Source organism: Pseudophryne corroboree, chromosome 6 (assembly GCF_028390025.1).
Source record: "Pseudophryne corroboree isolate aPseCor3 chromosome 6, aPseCor3.hap2, whole genome shotgun sequence".
NCBI lineage: Eukaryota > Metazoa > Chordata > Amphibia > Anura > Myobatrachidae > Pseudophryne > Pseudophryne corroboree.
Genome location: NC_086449.1, coordinates 499,394,240 through 499,417,475, shown reverse-complemented (window position 1 = coordinate 499,417,475; position 23,236 = coordinate 499,394,240). Strand labels below are relative to the sequence as shown.

At 47.0% G+C, this 23,236-nt stretch overlaps 1 protein-coding gene across 1 annotated transcript in view; it reads left to right on the top strand.

The window, feature by feature from the left end:
- Nucleotides 1-23,236, top strand: part of RPAP3 (RNA polymerase II associated protein 3) — a 255,507-nt gene that overhangs the window by 174,665 nt on the left and 57,606 nt on the right. Inside the window, exons 10-12 of the mRNA XM_063927361.1 lie at nucleotides 962-1,083; nucleotides 2,390-2,460; nucleotides 8,832-8,948. Of these exons, the coding sequence (XP_063783431.1) occupies nucleotides 962-1,083; nucleotides 2,390-2,460; nucleotides 8,832-8,948 (310 nt within the window). The remainder of the gene's footprint in view (nucleotides 1-961; nucleotides 1,084-2,389; nucleotides 2,461-8,831; nucleotides 8,949-23,236) is intronic.

Below are 23,236 nucleotides of genomic sequence, written 5' to 3'. Positions count from 1 at the left end.
AATGTGTGTGTGCAGTCTGCCTGGACATAAGATGTCTAACATTTTACATAAAGTTTTATGCATCAATATGTAAAATGCTATAAGCAGTTTCTTTAGTTCTGAAAATTTCCTAAAAATGTGACATAACTGTATGTAAATGTACTGAATATCTTTTAGAGATGGTAAATGTCTTGTTTTAGGTTTACAGTATTTGCACTTACCAGGAAAGTGTGGTTTCACTCTTGCAATTTACTCGGTTACCAGGTAGCCTTTTGATGCGCAGGCTAAAAAACGGCATTTCTGTGCATGCGTATGCCCCGCAATGTGCACGCGCAACGTACGGGTACAAAGTCCGTTGTGGTTGTGCACAGGTTCTAGCGAAGTTTTCAGTCGCACTGACGGCCGCAAGAAGATTGAAAGAAAGGGGGCGTTTCTGGGTGTCAACTGGCCGTTTTCAGGGAGGGTTTGCAAAAACGCAGGCGTGTCTGAAAAATGCAGGCGTGGCTGGGCGTTCGCTGGGCGGGAGTATGACGTCAAATCCGGACACGAATAGGCTGAAGTGATCGCAAGCGATTGGTAGGTTCAGAGCTACTCTGAAACTGCACAAACTGTTTTTGCAGAGCTCGGCTGCACAAGCGTTCGCATTTCTGCTAAGCTAAAATACACTCCCCAGTGGGTGGCGGCATAGCGTTTGCACGGCTGCTAAAACTAGGCAGCGAGCGATCAACTCGGAATGACCCCCATGGTTCGTGTTTGATGTACTCTATGCTTATGGCTATCTATATAGAGATGTTTTACAGGGTTTCTACAAACTAGTTGTATTCACCTATCACTGAGCTGTATGACTCAGGCTGAGTGACCTTTATAACATGTACTGTAAATACAAACAAAGGTTAAATATTGTGAATCAATATATACTTTTCATCTTCTGCTAAATATAATTTTTTCCCTTGTGTTTGTATATTCGTGCATATATGTTTAGATACAAGGAAGCAGAAGAAGACTGTACACAAGCTATAGCTTTAGACATTACATATGGAAAAGCTTTTGCTAGAAGAGGTACTGCAAGAGTAATGCTTGGAAAGTTGAAGGAAGCAAAAGAAGGTGATGAATACAGTAATGAAATAGAATCATTAGTGATTAATTTGCTCAATATAATTAATGCTTTTTGGTAGTTATGTCCCAAATTAATACACAAACATTTCACTATGAAATGATAACCAATGTGGCTTATACATTATACTGTACGTTGGAATTCATAAACAAATTTGCCGTTCTCTCTTATTAGTCTATCACTGCATTACAGAGATGAACTTAGGTGACATTAAAGTGAAAATAAATAAATGGATCATTATCTGAATGAGTGTATTGCACAACACATATAGGCTCTGTACAGAATTACTAATAATTGTGGCTGTCCTGTGCCATATTCATTATACACATTATATTCTTATAGTAATATTATTTTTCTTTGGAAAATCAATGATCTCCTGTCACATGCAGAAACAAATCCTGTAGGTTTATTGGTGTTTGATATCAGTATATACAGATGTGTCCTCTTACATCTTTGCTCTGTGCGCTATAAGTTGCGTTACACAGCGCGTGAGCTGCGTGTGACTGTATTTCGCAGAGCGTCTTAGTACGCAATAGCAGCTTCTGCTGATTAAATTGATATGCAGCATGCGTATATTCTGTGTGTGACTATTGCATTACACTGCATATATAACGCACTTTTGCTGAAAAAAAATCACAAAAAAAGACGCTCAGTGCTACACAGCACCTCCACGTCAGGGCACAACTTGAAGGGCTGTTTAGCGTGACTGCAACAAGGATGTAAGAGGACATATCTGTACAGATGCTGCATCTTTGCTGCAGTCATGTCAAATAGCCCCTCTTGGCACACCAGGTCTCGTGAGACTCTACTAGTGTTGTGCGTCTTTTTTGACAAAAATGTCTCTTAGACTTGTACAGTATGAGGACACATCTGTATAATTATACTTGATTTGCCACTTTGTATCAGTTCCTTTGCAACGTAAAATATAGTACACTATTTGCGAAATAAGATAAAGGTTGATAAAAAAAAAAGTAGTAAAATTGATTAAAACACGTGCAGCAAGATGATTGCGTTATATTGCCCAAAAGGAATAGGTGTATGAGGCAACGTCTGTGTACACCAATTGCTTTATTCATGTGCTGGGTTCTGGTGACTGTGCACTAAATATCCCCTGGGATAATCCAATGTAAAAGTTAAATTCTGGCTATTGAGCTCATCCTGGGCATTTCTATAATTCAGTACTCTCCGTTTTAGAAATGTATACCTATAGCATACATTATAATTTTTTATTCTAAGAAATAAAAACGAAAAAGAAAACCTTTAATATAACACTTTTTATTGTTTTGTTTTTTATAGATTTTGAAATGGTTTTAAAATTGGATCCTGGAAACAAACAAGCAGTATCAGAACTGGCTAAAATATCTCGGGTATGTACATTGATTTGCTGCCACAGTGTGCATTAGTGAAAAGAGATGTATATTGTGCAAAAACAATGCAGTATTTGTTTAGGTTGTTAGGAGGTCGCTGAACTGAACAATGATCTACTAGTAAACTGGCTGAATATCATAAAATGTAATTCAGCTATGGGTGACCTGTAATAAGTCCCATGTATCTCAAAGCTTAAAACTTTGCAGATCAATCCCAAATAGAGGGAAAAGGCAAAAGTAGGGGAGACCAAAATCGGAGCTCCCAATGCACATCACCATAGATGCAAGAAAGGTGGATCAAGTAAATTCTATTTCAAATTCCTTATAGATCCAGGTTATATTGTATCTACTACTGCTGGCAAGGTTGGCTGGTTTAAACCACCTTGGATTAAACCAAATGAGTTTTTAATTTAAAATCCACCGTGATTTTTTTATTATGCTGTGGTTACAGGAAGGACAGCGTGACTTCTTTAAAAAAAAAACCTATTGTATAAAAAAAAAGTGTTTCTCTAGCATCCATAAGGGATATTGGGGAGAACTAGTACGATGGGGTATAGACGGGGTCCAAAGGAGCCAGTGCACTTTAAATTTCTTCAAGTGGGTGTGCTGGCTCCTCCCCTCTATGCCCCCTCCCACAGACCGTTTAGAAAAAAGTGCCCTCAGGAGAGGATTCTGCTCCAGGGTATTGAACCCCTCATTTTGGCTTTAAGGGAGGTGTTAAAGCTCCCCCTAGAGGACGCTGCATCACAGCAGTCATTTTTCTTTGTGCGAAATAAACCCAATGTCACTTGCCCTGATTCTCCAGAGTTAGATAATTTATTCAAACAGGCCTGGAAAAATCCAGACAAAAAATTCCAAGTGCCCAAAAAGTTTTTGCGCACTTTCCCTTTTCCTCCTGAAGGTAGAAAATGTTGGGAGGAACCCCCTGGGGTGGATGTCTCAGTCTCTCGCCTGTCTAAGAAGGCGGTACTACCTACCCCAGGCTCCTTTTCCATGAAGGACCCTGGGGATCGGAAAATAGAGACTACCTATATAAAATAGAGTCTATATACACTGCGGCCGGCCTTTTACAAAGACCGGTTATTGCGGGTTGTTGGATGGCCCATGCTATTCATTCTTGGGCCATTCAGATTCAGGGGGATCTCTCGGGGGGGATATGCCCTTAGTTACTATGGTCACCCTATTGATGCACATTCAAGACACTACACGGGTCCTCTGTGATTCCCTCAAAGAGATGGGTAATATTAATGCTAGGACGTCAGCCATGGCGGGGTCGGCACACAGGGCTTTGTGGTTGTGTCAGTGGATTGCGGACGCAGAATCCAAACGTAGTGTGGAATCTCTCCCCTTTTCTGGGGAATGGCTTTTTGGGGTTGAGTTAAATACCTGGATTTCCAACGCTACGGCTGGAAAATCCACGTTTCTCCCCTCTGGGGCCCCGCCGGCAAGACGCTCTTAACCGGGGCCGCCTGTCCAGTCCCTTCGGTCTCACAGATTTCGCTCAGAGGCCAGAGCTGCCTCCAATGCGATCAGAGCCACCAGAGGTAAGTCCAGAAAACCTGCAAGCAGTTCTCAGGAACAGTCCACAGGTTCTGCTTCCACTAAGGCCTCAGCATGACGGTGCCCACCCTCCCTAGTGAGGCCCCTTTTGAATCTGAAGTCTTTGAATCCATATTTGAGGGTGTTCAAGTTCAAAATGGAATCCCTGCGAGCAGTGATTGCGGGTCTGGAAGACCGGGAATATATGGTCTCCTTGGATATCAAGGACGCCTACCTCCATATTCCTATTTGGCCGCCTCATCGGGCGTACCTACGATTTGCCTTACTGGACGATCACTTCCAGTTCCAGGCCCTACCCTTCGGTCTGTCTACAGCCCCGAGGGTATTCACGAAGGTGATGGCGGAGATAATGTAACAGCTCCGGGTCCAGGGGGTCAGTGTGGTCCCCTACCTGGACGATCTTCTGATAAAGGCAAGATCCAGAGAACTTTTGTTGCTCCATATCAACCTCACCATCCATCTTCTGTCGGACCACGGGTGGATCTTCAACTTACAGAAGTCCCATGTGGAGCCCACTCAGAGGCTCCTGTTCCTGGGGATGTTGCTGGATACTGTGGTCCAGAAGGTGTCTCTACCAGTGGAAAAAGCGAAAAAACTTCAGGAATTGGTCCGCATGGTGCTCCGACCTTCTAGAGTGTCCATCCATCTTTGCATAAGATTGTTGGGAAAGATGGTCGCCTCCTACGAGGCGATCCAATATGGGAGGTTCCATGCCAGAACGTTTCAGTTAGATCTCCTGAGCAAGTGGTCCGGATCACATCTGCAGATGCATCGGATGATTCAGCTGTCACCTCAGGCCAGGATTTCCCTCCTGTGGTGGCTACAGTCCTCCAATCTCCTGGAGGGCAGGAGTGTCTGGATTCAGGATTGGACCCTCCTCACGACGGATGCGAGTCTGAGAGGATGGGGAGCTGTCACCCAAGGGGCGCAGATCCAGGGCAGGTGGACAGGCCATGAAAGCCTCCTTCCAATCAACATTTTGGAACTTCGGGCAATCTACAATGTTCTACTTCAAGCCTCTTCTCTGCTTAATGGATCACTGAATCCAGGTGCAGTCGGACAACGCCACGGCAGGTGCGTACATCAATCGACAAGGAGGGACAAAAAGCAAATCCTGCATGTGAGAGTTATCAAAGATACTCCTCTGGGCGGAAAGAAATGCAAGAGCCATGTCAGCAGTCTTCATTCTGGGTGTAGACAACTGGGAAGCGGACTTCCTGAGTCGTCACGATGTCCACCCGGGGGAGTGGGGAATCCACCATCTGGTGTTCTAGCAGATCATCGACCGGTGGGGTTGCCCACAAATAGACATGATGGCTTCTCGTCTTAACAAGAAACTTCCCTGTTTTGCTCGCGGACCAGGAACCCTCAGGCGAGGGCAGTGGACGCGCTGTCGTTGCCTTGGCCGTACCAGCTGGTTTACCAATTTCTTACGATTCCGTTGCTCCCACGAGTGCTAAAGCAAATCAGGAATCATGGTGTTCAGGCAATTCTGATTGCCCAGGATTGGCCTCGGAGGGCGTGGTACGCGGATCTTCTGGACATGTCCGTCGAAGACCCTTGTCCTCTACCACTCAGATGAGATCTTCAACAAGTACCGTTCGTCTACCCGGACTTACGCCGTCTTCATTTGACGGCATGGAGGTTGAGCGGAACATCCTAGCTCTCAAAGGCCTTTCCAAGAAGGTTGTTGCAACCATGGTTCAGGCCAGGAAACCTGTGACGTCAAAACATTATCATCGTATCTGGAGGCAATATGTCTCTTGGTGCAAGGAACACAAATATCCGCCTGCTGAATTTCTCTTGGGACATTTCCTGCAGGCTGGTGTGGATAAGGGCTTACGTCTGGGTTCTATTAAGGTCCAGATTTCAGCCCTCTCTATTTTCTTCCAGAAGAAATTGGCAGCACTGCCAGAAGTTCAGACCTTCTTGAAAGGGGTACTCCACATACAACCACCTTTTGTGCTGCCTACAGCACCCTGGGATTTGGATGTAGTGTTGAACTTTCTACAGTCCTCCTGGTTTGAACCTCTCATGACCGTAGAAGACAAGTACCTAACGTGGAAGACGGTGATGTTACTGGCCCTGGCATCTGCTCGACGTGTCTCGGAATTGGGGGCCTTATCATGTAAAGCCCCTACTTGGTCTTTTATGTGGACAGAGCGGAACTCCGGACTAGACAGCAGTTCCTGCCGAACGTTGTCTCCGCGTTCCACCTGAATTAACCTATTGTTCCGTCCATTTCTGATGCTTCTGCTCGTCCAGAGACCTTGGATGTTGTGTGTGCTTTGAAGATCTATGTCAGGCGCACAGCTCGGGTCAGAAAGACTGATTCTTTGTTCGTGCTCTATGATGTGCAGAAAAAGGGTTGCCCTGCTTCAAAGCAGTCTATTGCTCGTTGGATTAGGCTTACTATCCAACAGGCCTATGTGTCGGCAACCTTACCTGTTCCTAAGTCTCTAAAGGCCCATTCTACAAGATCTGTGGCTCTTCCTGGGCGGCTGCCCATGGAGTCTCGGCCCTGCAACTATGCCGAGCTGCTACCTGATCGGGAAAGAACACTTTTTTGTGAAATTCTAGAAATTTGATACCCTGGCCAAAGAGGATACCCAGTTTGGGCGGGCGGTGCTGCAGCAGTCTCTGCACATTCCCGCACGTTCTGGATGCTTTGGGACATCCCCATGATACTAGTTCTCCCCAATATCCCTTATGGATGCTAGAGAAAATAGGGTTTTAATACCTACCGGTAAATCCTTTTCTCGTAGTACATAAGGGATATTGGGCGCCCACCTCAGTGCATTGACTTTTCTGCAGGTTCTTGTTCTGTATTTACCTGTTCAGCTGTTGTTGTTACCAGCCGTTGCTGGTTGTTGTATCGTTGTGGTGTGCTGTTGTGTAAACCTCACCACCTTTTGTTAATCTTGTTCTTTCTCTCATATATGTCCTTTCTCCTTCGGGCACATTTTACCTATAACTGCCTGTGGTAGGGGGCATAGAGGGGAGGAGCCAGCACACCCAGTTGAAGAAATTTAAAGTGCACTGGCTCCTTTGGACCCCATCTATACCCCATTGTACTAGTTCTCCCCAATATCCCTTATGGACTACAAGAAAAGGATTTACTAGTAGGTATTAAAATCCTATTTTTTATTCCAAATGTTTAATGCCAGTGGCATGCCCAGTGCTAATATTTAACCTTTTGTTTGTGTCTGTGTTCCTCTGAAAATTGCTTTTGCACTTTCCATTTTGAATTACTATTCAGATTTATTTAATTTAAAGTAATAAGTAGGACTAATGCTTAAAAATAACTTGTTATTCTTATTTTCAATTTCATCTATATCTGAGTGTAGTTTTAATATGTTTAATCTAGCTACATATATTCAGATGTATAATCGAACAACAAAGAGAAAGGAGGCATATTCAGATGCAATAGTAATGATAAGCAGTAAAAAATATTATTTATTTTACATCAAATAAAATAAGCCTAATAACTTTGGATTGTTAATGTTAGAAAGCATTAAAACATTGTTGATTAAGGTTTCTAATACATATCAATGTTTCACAGTATTAGTATAATAAGCAGGATTAATTTTAGTTTTTTCATTAAAACATTTATGCAAAAAAATAGTTTATGCAAAAAAACTGTTTGTTTGTTTGTTTGTTTTTTAAAACTGTTTTTTCCCAGAGTACTGGTAATATGTAAAAGTTGTGTTTGACTATTTAATGTATCCTCTACTTTAAATAAAAAATAAAAATAAATTGTCTATACATTTGGTAGCCACTTAATGAGGTACACTTTATAGTACTGGGTAAGGCACACCTTTCAACTTTGCCATTGGCTAATTTGGGACTCTGTGTGCTTGCCCAAATAAGGGAAGGGCTTGGCCGTACAGCATCCCTGTTTACATCACTGTGTGGGGGCACTCTCAAGGATGCTGTCCCTGCACTAAGAATAGATGCTTCCCCCAGTGGCCCCCTAACCCACCCTCCCCGCAGCCTAACCCACCCTCCCCGCAGCCTAACCCACCCTCCCCGCAGCCTAACCCTAACCCTCAGCAGTGATGTCTAAACCTAACCCCTACCCACCCCCACCCCTCGCAACCTAATACTGGGCATACACTATACAACTATCTGTCAGATAATCTGCTAGATCTGGCTAGTTGGAATGAATATCTGGTAATGGATGAGAGCAAATAACAATTGACCAGGTGCTCCTAAACTCTGGAAAACGGACACAAACTGTTGTTTGTATAAATTGGTTATACAGTATCAGTGATTTAACCAATTTGTCTGAATGACAGGTTTTGTCCATTTTCCAGTGTTTAGTAGCAAATGTCCGATTGCCATTTGCTCTCAACCATTACTAGATTTTCTTTCCAACCAGCCAGGTCTGGCAGATTATCGCTGACCACCCGTACGCACACAGTGATGCACGGATATATCAGTAGATATATTGGTCTTTAGCTTTGCCGCAGGGCCGACGCGATATGTCTGTGGACGACGGACCCGTGATATATCGGCCATTCAATAGAATGGCCAGTTTATCTGCCTGTGTGTATGCATCTTTATTTATGTATGTACTGAATGTATGTATTTATTTATTCATTCTGGCTGTGGAGTGACACCTACAGATTTCACATCGGTTTAATGCTTCATTATTGCAACTTCTCATTCCTAAATGATTATTATTGCTATTGCGTACTGGGCATTGTACTAGAAACAAATGATATTTAGTCCAAGTCAGTCTTCAAATGTAAGGTACTGTACATGTTTATGCTTTTTCTTTTATAGTTTGTGGTTTTTTTTTAATCTAGGAACTTGATGAAAAATCAATATATACGAGCCAACACCAATCTACCAGCGAAAGTAAAGGAACAGATAAAAGACGCATTGTTAAGCCAATAAACAAACCTATACATCTAAGATCCAGTGTAAGTGCGTTGTTTTACATATAAGGATTTGACACAGTAGTCTTTCATATTGTATCATTTTACTTTTAACCCCCTGATTTCCTGCATAAGATAAATTGTTCAAAAGCTGCATAGAGTATATTCAAACCTATGCAGTTTACATACATTACTGTATTTTTTACATGGGTAAACACATGATAATCAGGAGACCTCTCTTTAGTAACATTTGACAAGGCAGTCCCCGTGCATCACTTTCACCATTACTCTGATAGTGTTAGGGGCTGGGATCACCAACTACAGACACTGTGTTTGTGGCTATTTACTTTTCTCTGTTCCCTCATGCTAGGTACATGCCTTAGTGATCATATCCAGATATAGATTATCTGACTATTTAAAAAAAATGTATATCCATGTACATGGTAGAACAATTATTGTTCCGATCTGAATGTTTTGGCACGATAATAGGTATTGGGCTTAATTCAGCATGGATCGTTAATTTGAGAAATTACAGTTGTCTGCAAGTAGAAAGGCGCTGCCCTGACAAAGAAAAAAACACCCTGTGCAAATTTGCGAATGCATCACAGATCGCCATACACTCGCAGATGCATGCGCAAATCCCGTAGCATCGAAGAGTCTTTGCCGTCTCAGCAAATGTGAGTAGGTTTGAGGCTGCCACTAATCTGCAACTGATATGGACTGGAAGTGGTCTGCACTGACTTCATTCACCCTCTCCAAAGACGCCGGCTTCCTGTCAGTCAAACAGCAGCTGCATTGTGTTTACGATCTGTGCGCATATTCTGTCACTATTGCTCCACGTGCATGCGCAATGCGAACACTACGCATGCACAGTCGTTCGATAATCGTTCCTTTTGCAAATTCTCTAATTAGCGATCCATGCTGAATTAGGCCCATTTTCTATTCATTTGTGAAAATATTGTGAGACAGGTCAGATCCTGACATCCAATCCTACTGCTGGCCTCACAAAAATCTGCCCTGGGTGTTGCATACACACTGTGAGACAAGATGACCAATTAGCTGAAAATCGTCTGATTATGTCACAGCGTGTACCCTACTTAAGTCACTTTGCATACCTGCTCCAGTCCCATGGAGTCCTGCTTTCACTCAACACATTAGTACAATGTTCATTGCCTCCCAGAAGACCATCCAATTAATCTCTTGAAATGATCTGTGCTAAACACTCTGATTATCTTATTAGCTAAAGGTTGTTTCTTCTTCTTCAGGGTCCATAAGCATCCACAGGGATTACATTGGGGTATGATGATGGAGACCAGGATCAGGCACCAACCAGTTTTTTTAGCTCCCCTGATGTACTGATCCTTCTCTGTCATACCCACCCCCACAGCTCAGGCACTTCAGCTTTCATTTGGTGCCAGCAGGAGCTGGGTCATCATTATAAGAGTGGCCCATGCTTTACTTTTATTATTTAATGTTTCTTTCTTTTTCATACACTAGGGGACACTGGAGGCTGTAGACACTGTGGTTAGACGGGTGGCTTGCTAGGAGCTGTCACTTTAAGAAATCAAACTAAGTATGTAAGCTCCTCCCCGTCTATCCCCCATCAGCCTTCAGTTTTTGGAAATGTGCCGAGGGAGATGGGCACATCCGGCTGAGCTTCAGCCTCAGATCTATTTTTCTCTAACGGCCTAGTGGATGCTGGGGACTCCATAAGGACCATGGGGAATAGCGGGCTCCGCAGGAGACTGGGCACTCTAAAATAAGAATTTACTTACCGATAATTCTATTTCTCGTAGTCCGTAGTGGATGCTGGGGACTCCGTCAGGACCATGGGGATTAGCGGCTCCGCAGGAGACAGGGCACAAAAGTAAAAGCTTTAGGATCAGGTGGTGTGCACTGGCTCCTCCCCCTATGACCCTCCTCCAAGCCTCAGTTAGGATACTGTGCCTGGACGAGCGTACACAATAAGGAAGGATTTTGAATCCCGGGTAAGACTCATACCAGCCACACCAATCACACTGTACAACCTGTGATCTGAACCCAGTTTACAGCATGATAACAGCGGAGCCTCTGAAAAGATGGCTCACAACAATAATAACCCGATTTTTGTAACAATAACTATGTACAAGTATTGCAGACAATCCGCACTTGGGATGGGCGCCCAGCATCCACTACGGACTACGAGAAATAGAATTATCGGTAAGTAAATTCTTATTTTCTCTGACGTCCTAAGTGGATGCTGGGGACTCCGTCAGGACCATGGGGATTATACCAAAGCTCCCAAACGGACGGGAGAGTGCGGATGACTCTGCAGCACCGAATGAGAGAACTCCAGGTCCTCCTCAGTCAGGGTGTGCCCCTGACCAAGTATCAGCTCGGCAAAGTTGTAAAGCCGAGACCCCTCGGGCAGCCGCCCAAGATGAGCCCACCTTCCTTGTGGAATGGGCATTTACATATTTTGGCTGTGGCAGGCCTGCCACAGAATGTGCAAGCTGAATTGTACTACACATCCAACTAGCCATCGTCTGCTTAGAAGCAAGAGCACCCAGTTTGTTGGGTGCATACAGGATAACAGCAAGTCAGTTTTCCTGACTCCAGCCGTCCTGGAAACTATATTTTCAGGGCCCTGACAACATCTAGCAACTTGGAGTCCTCCAAGTCCCTAGTAGCCGCAGGTACCACAATAAGCTGGTTCGGGTGAAACACTGACACCACCTTAGGGAGAAACTGGGGATGAGTCCGCAGCTCTGCCCTGTCCGAATGGACAATCAGATATGGGCTTTTTTGAGACAAACGCCGCCAATTCTGACACTCGCCTGGCCGAGGCCAGGGCCAACAGCATGGTCACTTTCCCTGTGAGATATTTCAAATCCACAGATTTGAGCGGTTTAAACCAATGTGATTTTAGGAATCCCAGAACTACGTTGAGATCCCACAGTGCCACTGGAGGCACAAAAGGGGGTTGTATATGCAGTACTCCCTTGACAAACTTCTGGACTTCAGGAACTGAAGCCAATTCTTTCTGGAAGAAAATCGACAGGGCCGAAATTTGAACCTTAATGGACCCCAATTTGAGGCCCATAGACACTCCTGTTTGCAGGAAATGCAGGAAACGACCGAGTTGAAATTTCTTCATGGGGCCTTCCTGGCCTCACACCACGCAACATATTTTCGCCACATGTGGTGATAATGTTGTGCGGTCACCTCCTTCCTGGCTTTGACCAGGGTAGGAATGACCTCTTCCGGAATGCCTTTTTCCCTTAGGATCCGGCGTTCAACCGCCATGCCGTCAAACGCAGCCGCGGTAAGTCTTGGAACAGACATGGTACTTGCTGAAGCAAGTCCCTTCTTAGCGGCAGAGGCCATGAGTCCTCTGTGAGCATCTCTTGAAGTTCCGGGTACCAAGTCCTTCTTGGCCAATCCGGAGCCACGAGTATAATTCTTACTCCTCTACGTCTTATAATTCTCAATACCTTGGGTATGAGAAGCAGAGGAGGGAAGACATACACCGACTGGTACACCCACGGTGTTACCAGAACGTCCACAGCTATTGCCTGAGGGTCTTTTGACCTGGCGCAATACTTGTCCAGTTTTTTGTTCAGGCGGGACGCCATCATGTCCACCTTTGGTCTTTTCCAACGGTTCACAATCATGTGGAAGACTTCCCGATGAAGTCCCCACTCTCCCGGGTGGAGGTTGTGCCTGCTGAGGAAGTCTGCTTCCCAGTTGTCCACTCCCGGAATGAACACTGCTGACAGTGCTATCACATGATTTTCCGCCCAGCGAAAAATCCTTGCAGTTTCTGCCATTGCCCTCCTGCTTCTTGTGCCGCCCTGTCTGTTTACGTGGGCGACTGCCGTGATGTTGTCCCACTGGATCAATACCGGCTGACCTTGAAGCAGAGGTCTTGCTAAGCTTAGAGCATTGTAAATTGCCCTTAGCTCCAGTATATTTATGTGGAGAAAAATCTCCAGACTTGATCACACTCCCTGGAAATTTTTTCAATGTGTGACTGCTCCCCAGCCTCTCAGGCTGGCCTCCGTGGTCACCAGCATCCAATCCTGAATGCCGAATCTGCGGCCCTCTAGAAGATGAGCACTCTGTAACCACCACAGGAGAGACACCCTTGTCCTTGGAGATAGGGTTATCCGCTGATGCATCTGAAAATGCGATCCGGACCATTTGTCCAGCAGATCCCACTGAAAAGTTCTTGCGTGGAATCTGCCGAATGGAATCGCTTCGTAATAAGCCACCATTTTTCCCAGGACTCTTGTGCAATGATGCACTGACACTTTTCCTGGTTTTAGGAGGTTCCTGACTAGCTCGGATAACTCCCTGGCTTTCTCCTCCGGGAGAAACACCTTTTTCTGGACTGTGTCCAGAACCATCCCTAGGAACAGCAGACGTGTCGTCGGAAACGGCTGCGATTTTGGATATTTAGAATCCACCCGTACTGTCGTAGAACTACTTGAGATAGTGCTACTCCGACTTCCAACTGTTCTCTGGACCTTGCCCTTATCAGGAGATCGTCCAAGTAAGGGATAATTAAGACGCCTTTTCTTTGAAGAAGAATCATCATTTCGGCCATTACTTTGGTAAAGACCCGGGGTGCCGTGGACAATCCAAACGGCAGCGTCTGAAACTGATAGTGACAGTTCCGTACCACGAACCTGAGGTACCCTTGGTGAGAAGGGCAATTTGGGACATGGAGGTAAGCATCCTTGATGTCCAGGGACACCATATAGTCCCCTTCTTCCTGGTTCGCTATCACTGCTCTGAGTGACTCCATCTTGATTTGAACCTTTGTATGTAAGTGTTCAAAGATTTCCCATTTAGAATAGGTCTCACCGAGCCGTCTGGCTTCAGTACCACAATATAGTGTGGAATAATACCCCTTTCCTTGTTGTAGGAGGGGTACTTTGATTATCACCTGCTGGGAATACAGCTTGTGAATTGTTTCCAATACTGCCTCCCTGTCGGAGGAAGACGTTGGTAAAGCAGACATCAGGAGCCTGCGAGGGGGAGACGTCTCGAATTTCCAGTCGGTACCCCTGGGATACTACTTGTAGGATCCAGGGGTCCACTTGCGAGTGAGCCCACTACGCGCTGAAACTCTTGAGACGACCCCCCACCGCACTTGAGTCCGCTTGTACGGCCCCAGCGTCATGCTGAGGACTTGGCAGAAGCTGTGGAGGGCTTCTGTTCCTGGGAATGGGCTGCCTGCTGCAGTCTTCTTCCCTTTCCTCTATCCCTGGGCAGATATGACTGGCCTTTTGCCCGCTTGCCCTTATGGGGACGAAAGGACTGAGGCTGAAAAGACGGCGTCTTTTTCTGCTGAGATGTGATTTGGGGTAAAAAAGGTGGATTTTCCAGCTGTTGCCGAGGCCACCAGGTCCGATGGATCGACCCCAAATAACTCCTCCCCTTTATACGGCAATACTTCCATGTGCCGTTTGGAATCTGCATCACCTGACCACTGTCGTGTCCATAAACATCTTCTGGCAGATATGGACATCGCACTTACTCTTGATGCCAGAGTGCAAATATCCCTCTGTGCATCTCGCATATATAGAAATGCATCCTTTAAATGCTCTATAGTCAATAAAATACTGTCCCTGTCAAGGGTATCAATATTTTCAGTCAGGGAATCCGACCAAGCCACCCCAGCGCTGCACATCCAGGCTGAGGCGATCGCTGGTCGCAGTATAACACCAGTATGTGTGTATATACCTTTTTAGGATATTTTCCAGCCTCTCAGCTGGCTCCTTGAGGGCGGCCCTATCTGGAGACTGTACCGCCACTTGTTTTGATAAGCGTGTGAGCGCCTTATCCACCCTAAAGGGTGTTTCCCAACGCGCCCTAACTTCTGGCGGGAAAGGGTATACCGCCAATAATTTTCTATCGGGGGAAACCCACGCATCATCACACACTTCATTTAATTTATCTGATTCAGGAAAAACTACAGGTAGTTTTTTCACACCCCACATAATACCCTTCTTGTGGTACTTGTAGTATCAGAAATATGTAACACCTCCTTCATTGCCCTTAACATGTAACGTGTGGCCCTAAAGGAAAATACGTTTGTTTCTTCACCGTCGACACTGGAGTCAGTGTCCGTGTCTGTGTCTGTGTCGACCGACTGAGGTAAATGAGCGTTTTACAGCCCCTGACGGTGTTTGAGACGCCTGGACAGGTACTAATTTGTTTGCCGGCCGTCTCATGTCGTCAACCGACCTTGCAGCGTGTTGACATTATCACGTAATTCCTTAAATAAGCCATCCATTCCGGTGTCGACTCCCTAGAGAGTGACATCACCATTTCAGGCAATTGCTCCGCCTCCTCACCAACATCGTCCTCATACATGTCGACACACACGTACCGACACACAGCACACACACAGGAAATGCTCTGATAGAGGACAGGACCCCACTAGCCCTTTGGGGAGACAGAGGGAGAGTTTGCCAGCACACACCAAAAACGCTATAATTATACAGGGACAACCTTTATATAAGTGTTTTTCCCTTATAGCATTTTAATATATATATACATATCGCCAAATAAGTGCCCCCCCTCTCTGTTTTAACCCTGTTTCTGTAGTGCAGTGCAGGGGAGAGCCTGGGAGCCTTCCCACCAGCATTTCTGTGAGGGAAAATGGCGCTGTGTGCTGAGGAGAATAGGCCCCGCCCCCTTTTCGGCGGGCTTCTTCTCCCGTTTTTCTGAGACCTGGCAGGGGTTAAATACATCCATATAGCCCCCAGGGGCTATATGTGATGTATTTTTAGCCAGAATAAGGTACTATCATTGCTGCCCAGGGCGCCCCCCCCCCAGCGCCCTGCACCCTCAGTGACCGCTGCTATGAAGTGTGCTGACAACAATGGCGCACAGCTGCAGTGCTGTGCGCTACCTTATGAAGACTGAAGAGTCTTCTGCCGCCGTTTCTGGACCTCTTCACTTTTCGGCATCTGCAAGGGGGGTCGGCGGCGCGGCTCCGGGACGAACCCCAGGGTGAGACCTGTGTTCCGACTCCCTCTGGAGCTAATGGTGTCCAGTAGCCTAAGAAGCCAATCCATCCTGCACGCAGGTGAGTTCACTTCTCTCCCCTAAGTCCCTCGTAGCAGTGAGCCTGTTGCCAGCAGGACTCACTGAAAATAAAAAACCTAACAAACTTTTACTCTAAGCAGCTCTTTAGGAGAGCCACCTAGATTGCACCCTTCTCGGCCGGGCACAAAAATCTAACTGAGGCTTGGAGGAGGGTCATAGGGGGAGGAGCCAGTGCACACCACCTGATCCTAAAGCTTTTACTTTTGTGCCCTGTCTCCTGCGGAGCCGCTAATCCCCATGGTCCTGACGGAGTCCCCAGCATCCACTTAGGACGTCAGAGAAAGAAAGATTTAGTACCATCTGGTGTGCACTGGCTCCTCCCTCTATGCCCCTCCTCCAGACCTCAGTTAGAATCTGTGCCCGGCCGAGCTGGGTGCTCCTAGTGGGCTCTCCTGAGCTTGCTAGATTAGAAAGTATTTTGTTAGGTTTTTTGTTTTCAGAGCGCTTCTGCTGGCAACAGACTCTCTGCTACGAGGGATTGAGGGGAGAGAAGCAAACCTACTCACGGCAGCTAGGTAGCGCTTCTTAGGCTACTGGACACCATTAGCTCCAGAGGGATCGAACACAGGTACCTAACCTTGATCGTCCGTTCCCGGAGCCGCGCCGCCGTCCCCCTCGCAGAGCCAGAAGCAGCAGAAGCATGAAGACATCGAAATCGGCGGCTGAAGACTCCTGTCTTCACTTAAGGTAGCGCACAGCACTGCAGCTGTGCGCCATACAGCACACCGCACACTCCGGTCACTGTAGGGCGCAGGGGGGGGCGCCCCGGGCAGCAATTAAATACCTTTTTTGGCAAAAAGAGACATATATACAGTCTGGGACTGTATATATGCCAGAGCCCCCACCATTTTTTACACATTAAAGCGGGACAGAAGCCCGCCGCTGAGGGGGCGGGGCCTTCTTCCTCAGCACACCAGCGCCATTTTCTCTTCACAGCTCCACTGGAAGGACGCTCCCCAGGCTCTCCCCTGCAGTATACAGGTGCAATAGAGGGTAAAAAAGAGAGGGGGGGCACATAAATTTAGGCGCAGTATATATATATATTAACAGCAGCTACAGGGTAAACACTAAGTTACAGTGTAATCCCTGGGTTATATAGCGCTGGGGTGTGTGCTGGCATACTCTCTCTCTGTCTCCCCAAAAGCCTTTGTGGGGTCCTTTCCTCAGTCAGAGCATTCCCTGTGTGTGTGCTGTGTGTCGGTACTCCTGTGTCGACATGTTTGATGAGGAAGGATACGTGGAGGCAGAACAAGTGCAGCTGAGTGTGGTGTCGCCGCCGACGGTGCCGACACCTGATTGGATGGATATGTGGAAGGTGTTAAATGATAATGTGAACTCCTTGCATAACAGATTGGATAAAACTGTAACCGGGGGACAGGCAGGGTCTCAGCCCGTGCCTGATCCTACAGCGCAGAGGCCGTCAGGGTCCCAAAAGCGCACACTATCCCAGATAGTTGACACAGATGTCGACACGGAATCTGACTCCAGTGTCGATGACGATGAGGCAAAGTTGCAGCCTAAAATGACTAAGGCCATCCGCTACATGATTGTAGCTATGAAGGATGTATTACACATTTCTGAGGAAAATCCTGTCCCTGACAAGAGGATTTATATGTATGGGGAGTAAAAGCATGAAGTGACTTTTCCCCCTTCACATGAATTAAATGAATTATGTGAAAAAGCGTGGGATTCCCCTGACAGGAAGGTGATAGTTTCCAAGAGATTACTTATGGCGTATCCTTTCCCGCCAACGGACAGGTTACGCTGGAAATCCTCCCCTAGGGTAGACAAGGCGTTGACACGCTTGTCTAAAAAGGTGGCCCTGCTGTCTCCGGATACGGCCGCCCTAAAGGATCTTGCGGATAGAAAGCAGGAAGCTATCCTGAAGTCAGTTTATACACATTCTGGCACACTACTGAGGCCAGCAATTGCTTCGGCCTGGATGTGTAGTGCGGTAGCTGCATGGACGGATTCTCTGTCTGAGGAGTTAGATACCCTAGACAGGGACACTGTTCTACTGACCCTGGAACATATCAAGGACGCGGTCCTATATATGCGGGATGCCCAGAGGGACATTTGCCTGCTGGGCTCTAGAGTTAACGCTATGTCCATTTCTGCCAGAAGGGTCTTATGGACTCGGCAATGGACAGGGGATACCGACTCTAAAAAACACATGGAGGTTTTACCTTATAAGGGTGAGGAATTGTTTGGGGACGGTCTCTCGGACCTAGTTTCCACAGCTACGGCTGGGAAGTCAAATTTCTTGCCTTATGTCCCTCCACAACCTAAGAAAGCACCGTATTACCAAATGCAGTCCTTTCGTTCTCAGAGGAGCAAGAAGGTCAGAGGTGCGTCCTTTCTTGCCAGAGGCAGGGGTAGAGGAAAAAAGCTGCACCACGCAGCTAGTTCCCAGGAACAAAAGTCTTCCCCGGCTTCCACTAAATCCACCGCATGACGCTGGGGCTCCACAGGCGGAGCCAGGAGCTGTGGGGGCGCATCTCCGACATTTCAGCCACCAGTGGGTTCGCTCACAGGTGGATCCTTGGGCTATACAAATTGTGTCTCAGGGATACAAGCTGGAATTCGAGGTGATGCCCCCTCACCGTTACCTAAAATCGGCCCTACCAGCTTCCCCCATGGAAAGGGAGATAGTGGTGGAGGCAATTCACAAACTTTTTCTCCAGAAAGTGGGGGTAGAGGTCCCCCCCCTTCAACGGGGAAGGGGCTACTATTCCACTATGTTTGTGGTACCGAAACCGGATGGTTCTGTCAGACCCATTTTAAATTTAAAATCCCTGAACTTTTATCTGAAGAAATTCAAGTTCAAAATGGAATCGCTCAGAGCGGTCATTGCAAGCCTGGAGGAAGGGGATTTTATGGTGTCTCTGGACATCAAGGATGCTTACTTGCATGTCCCCATTTATCCGCCTCATCAGGAGTACCTCAGGTTTGTGGTACGGGACTGTCATTACCAATTCCAGACGTTGCCGTTTGGCCTGTCCACGGCACCGAGAGTTTTTACCAAAGTGATGGCGGAGATGATGGTGCTCCTTCGGAAGCAAGGGGTTACAATTATCCCATACTTGGACGATCTCCTCATAAAGGCGAGGTCCAGGGAGCAGTTGCTGATCAGTGTAGCACACTCTCAGGAAGTGTTGCGTCAGCACGGCTGGATTCTGAACATTCCAAAGTCGCAGCTGATTCCTGCGACGCGTCTGCCCTTCCTGGGCATGATTCTGGACACAGACCAGAAGAAGGTGTTTCTCCCGGAGGAGAAGGCTCAGGAGCTCGTGACTCTGGTCAGAGACCTCCTAAGGCCAAAACAGGTGTCGGTGCATCACTGCACACGAGTCCTGGGAAAGATAGTGGCGTCATACGAAGCCATTCCCTTCGGCAGGTTCCATGCGAGGATCTTTCAATGGGATCTGCTGGACAAGTGGTCCGGATCGCATCTTCAGATGCATCGGATGATCACCCTGTCCCCCAGGGCCAGGGTGTCTCTTCTGTGTTGGCTACAAGGTGCTCACCTCCTCGAGGGCCGCAGATTCGGCATACAGGACTGGGTCCTGGTGACCACGGATGCAAGCCTCCGAGGGTGGGGGGCGGTCACTCAAGGAAGAAACTTCCAAGGGTTTTGGTCAAGTCAGGAGACTTGTCTGCACATCAATATCCTGGAACTAAGGGCCATATACAACGCCCTGAGTCAAGCGGAGCCTCTGCTTCGAAACCAACCGGTGCTGATTCAGTCAGACAACATCACGGCAGTGGCCCATGTAAACCGCCAGGGCGGCACAAGAAGCAGGGTGGCAATGGCAGAAGCCACAAAGATTATTCAGTGGGCGGAGAATCACGTACTAGCACTGTCAGCAGTGTTCATTCCGGGAGTGGACAACTGGGAAGCAGACTTCCTCAGCAGACACGACCTCCACCCAGGAGAGTGGGGACTTCATCAAGAAGTCTTCACGCAGATTGCAAATCGATGGGAACTGCCACAGGTAGACATGATGGCGTCCGTCTCAACAAAAAGCTAAAAAGATATTGCGCCAGGTCCAGGGACCCTCAGGCGATAGCTGTGGACGCACTGGTAACACCGTGGGTGTTCCAGTCGGTCTATGTGTTTCCTCCTCTTCCTCTCATACCAAAGGTGCTGAGAATTGTAAGAAAAAGAGGAGTGAGAACAATACTCATTGTTCCGGATTGGCCAAGAAGGACTTGGTACCCGGAATTGCAAGAAATGCTCACAGAGGACCCATGGCCTCTGCCTCTCAGACAGGACCTGTTACAACAGGGGCCCTGTCTGTTCCAAGACTTACCGCGGCTGCGTTTGACGGCATGGCGGTTGAACACCGGATCCTAGCAGAAAAGGGCATTCCGGAAGCAGTTATTCCTACGCTGATAAAAGCTAGGAAGGACGTGACCGCGAAACATTATCACCGTATATGGCGAAAATATGTTGCTTGGTGTGAGGCCAGGAAGGCCCCTACAGAGGAATTCCAACTGGGTCGATTCCTGCACTTCCTACAGTCGGGTGTGACTATGGGCATGAAATTAGGGTCCATAAAGGTCCAGATTTCGGCCCTATCCATTTTCTTTCAAAAAGAACTGGCTTCAATGCCTGAGGTTCAGACGTTTGTTAAGAGAGTGCTGCATATTCAGCCTCCTTTTGTGCCACCAGTGGCACCTTGGGATCTTAATGTGGTTTTGGCTTTCCTAAAATCCCATTGGTTTGAGCCACTTATGACGGTGGAGCTAAAGTATCTCACATGGAAAGTGGTCATGCTGTTGGCCCTAGCCTCAGCTAGGCGTGTGTCAGAATTGGCGGCTTTGTCATGTAAAAGCCCCTATCTGGTTTTCCATATGGACAGGGCAGAATTGCGAACTCGTCCGCAGTTTCTGCCAAAGGTGGTGTCATCTTTTCATCTGAACCAACCCATTGTGGTGCCTGCGGCTACTCGTGACTTGGAGGATTCCAAGTTGCTTGATGTAGTCAGGGCTTTGAAGATCTATGTTGCCAGGACGGCTGGAGTCAGGAAGACTGACTCGCTGTTTATCCTGTATGCATCCAACAAGCTGGGTGCTCCTGCTTCAAAGCAAACCATTGCTCGCTGGATCTGTAACACAATTCAGCAGACTCATTCTGCGGCTGGATTGCCGCATCCAAAATCAGTAAAAGCCCATTCCACAAGGAAGGTGGGCTCTTCTTGGGCGGCTGCCCGAGGGGTCTCTGCATTACAGCTTTGCCGAGCTGCTACTTGGTCGGGTTCAAACACATTTGCAAAGTTCTACAAGTTTGATACCCTGGCTGAGGAGGACCTGGTGTTTGCCCATTCGGTGCTGCAGAGTCATCCGCACTCTCCCGCCCGTTTGGGAGCTTTGGTATAATCCCCATGGTCCTTACAGAGTCCCCAGCATCCACTAGGACGTTAGAGAAAATAAGAATTTACTCACCGGTAATTCTATTTCTCGTAGTCCGTAGTGGATGCTGGGCGCCCGTCCCTAGTGCGGATTTTCTGCAATACGTGTATATAGTTATTGCTTAATAAAGGGTTATGTTATGTTGGCATCCATTGGTTGATGCTCTATTGTTGTTCATACTGTTAACTGGGTATGTTTATCACAAGTTATACGGTGTGATTGGTGTGGCTGGTATGAGTCTTACCCGGGATTCCAAAATCCTTTCCTTGTAATGTCAGCTCTTCCGGGCACAGTTTCCTTAACTGAGGTCTGGAGGAGGGGCATAGAGGGAGGAGCCAGTGCACACCAGATAGTACTAAATCTTTCTTTAGAGTGCCCAGTCTCCTGCGGAGCCCGCTATTCCCCATGGTCCTTACGGAGTCCCCAGCATCCACTACGGACTACGAGAAATAGAATTACCGGTGAGTAAATTCTTATTTTTCTTTTATTTTTATTTATATTTTTTCCTTTTTTGATACACCTCAGGAGGAGCCCTTACCCGCTTAATTGAGAAGTAGGGTCCGGGTCTCGAGTGCCTGCACAGACAGGACACTGTAAGACTGTCTGCACTTATTTGAGAATCACTGCCAATGCCTCAGGACACAATGACCACGCTCCTTAGGTAGTAAGTAATTGCTAACTGCAGTTCACATGTTAGTAGGCAGTGCTTATCCATGGGTGGATTCTTCTGTGTCCATATTGTCTAAAAGGACAACATTCAGGAGTGTCGCTCAGACCAACACTGGTTATTTCATGGTGAATGCGCCAGTATCACACTGGGCCGCTAAGCTGGTCAAGCATGTACAGTCAGGTGCTCCGATGGAAGATTACATTTTTCTAGCGGACCACATCAGTGAATCGGCAATGTACTTAGGAGAGGCTCGTAAGGATATTGGACAGATTAGTTGGAGAACCTCCGCATTGGCTACAGCAGCCAGGAGGGCATTGTGGCTGTGTGTTTGGCAAGCAGATGCAGAGTCCAAGAGAGCTCTAGAGGCACTTCTGTTTACGGAAGAGTTTCTTTTTGGGAAGGAGTTAGATAAGTGGATTTCCCTAACCTCTGAAGAAAAGTCTACACTTCCGCCAACGCTAGCTCCGCAGCCTAGACATTAGTATGTGGGAACTTTCTTTCGGACGGCACAAGCCTTTCGTGGTAAAAGCAGAGAAAACAATGTACAAAGGGGTAAAGGCCGTGGTCAACAGCAAGTCCTTGCCCGTCGCCAGGAGCCAAAGCTGGCTGAGAAGACCGTGGTATGACACTCTTCTTCCCCACCTGAGAGCCTCCATGGTGGTGGTGGGGGGTGGGGGGGGGCATCTGCAGAAGTTTCAGTACACTGTTAGGGTTATACAGAGATCTGTGGGTTCGCAACCTAATATCCAGAGGTTGCAAGTTAGATTTACCGGTATCATAGGACAAATAGATAGCCCTTCAGGGTGCAATTCAATCTCTGGTGAACTCAGCAGTATTGATACCTGTCCCAAGAAACCAGAGAGGACAGGGGCACTATTCGAATCTGTACACACTTCCAAAGCGGCATGGGTCAGTAAGACAAATTCTAAACCTAAAATCACTAAATCAGTTTGTAGCTTATTACCAATTCAAGATGGAATCTATTGACTCGGTGATGGTGTGAGTCTAGAACCCAGGGAGTTTCCAATATCCCAGGACACAAAAGAACCTCCACATCCCGATATGGGAACTGCACCAGGCATTTCTGCAACTTGTGATACACCGGGATAATTTTCAGTTCAGAGGTTTACCATTTAGACTGGCTTCA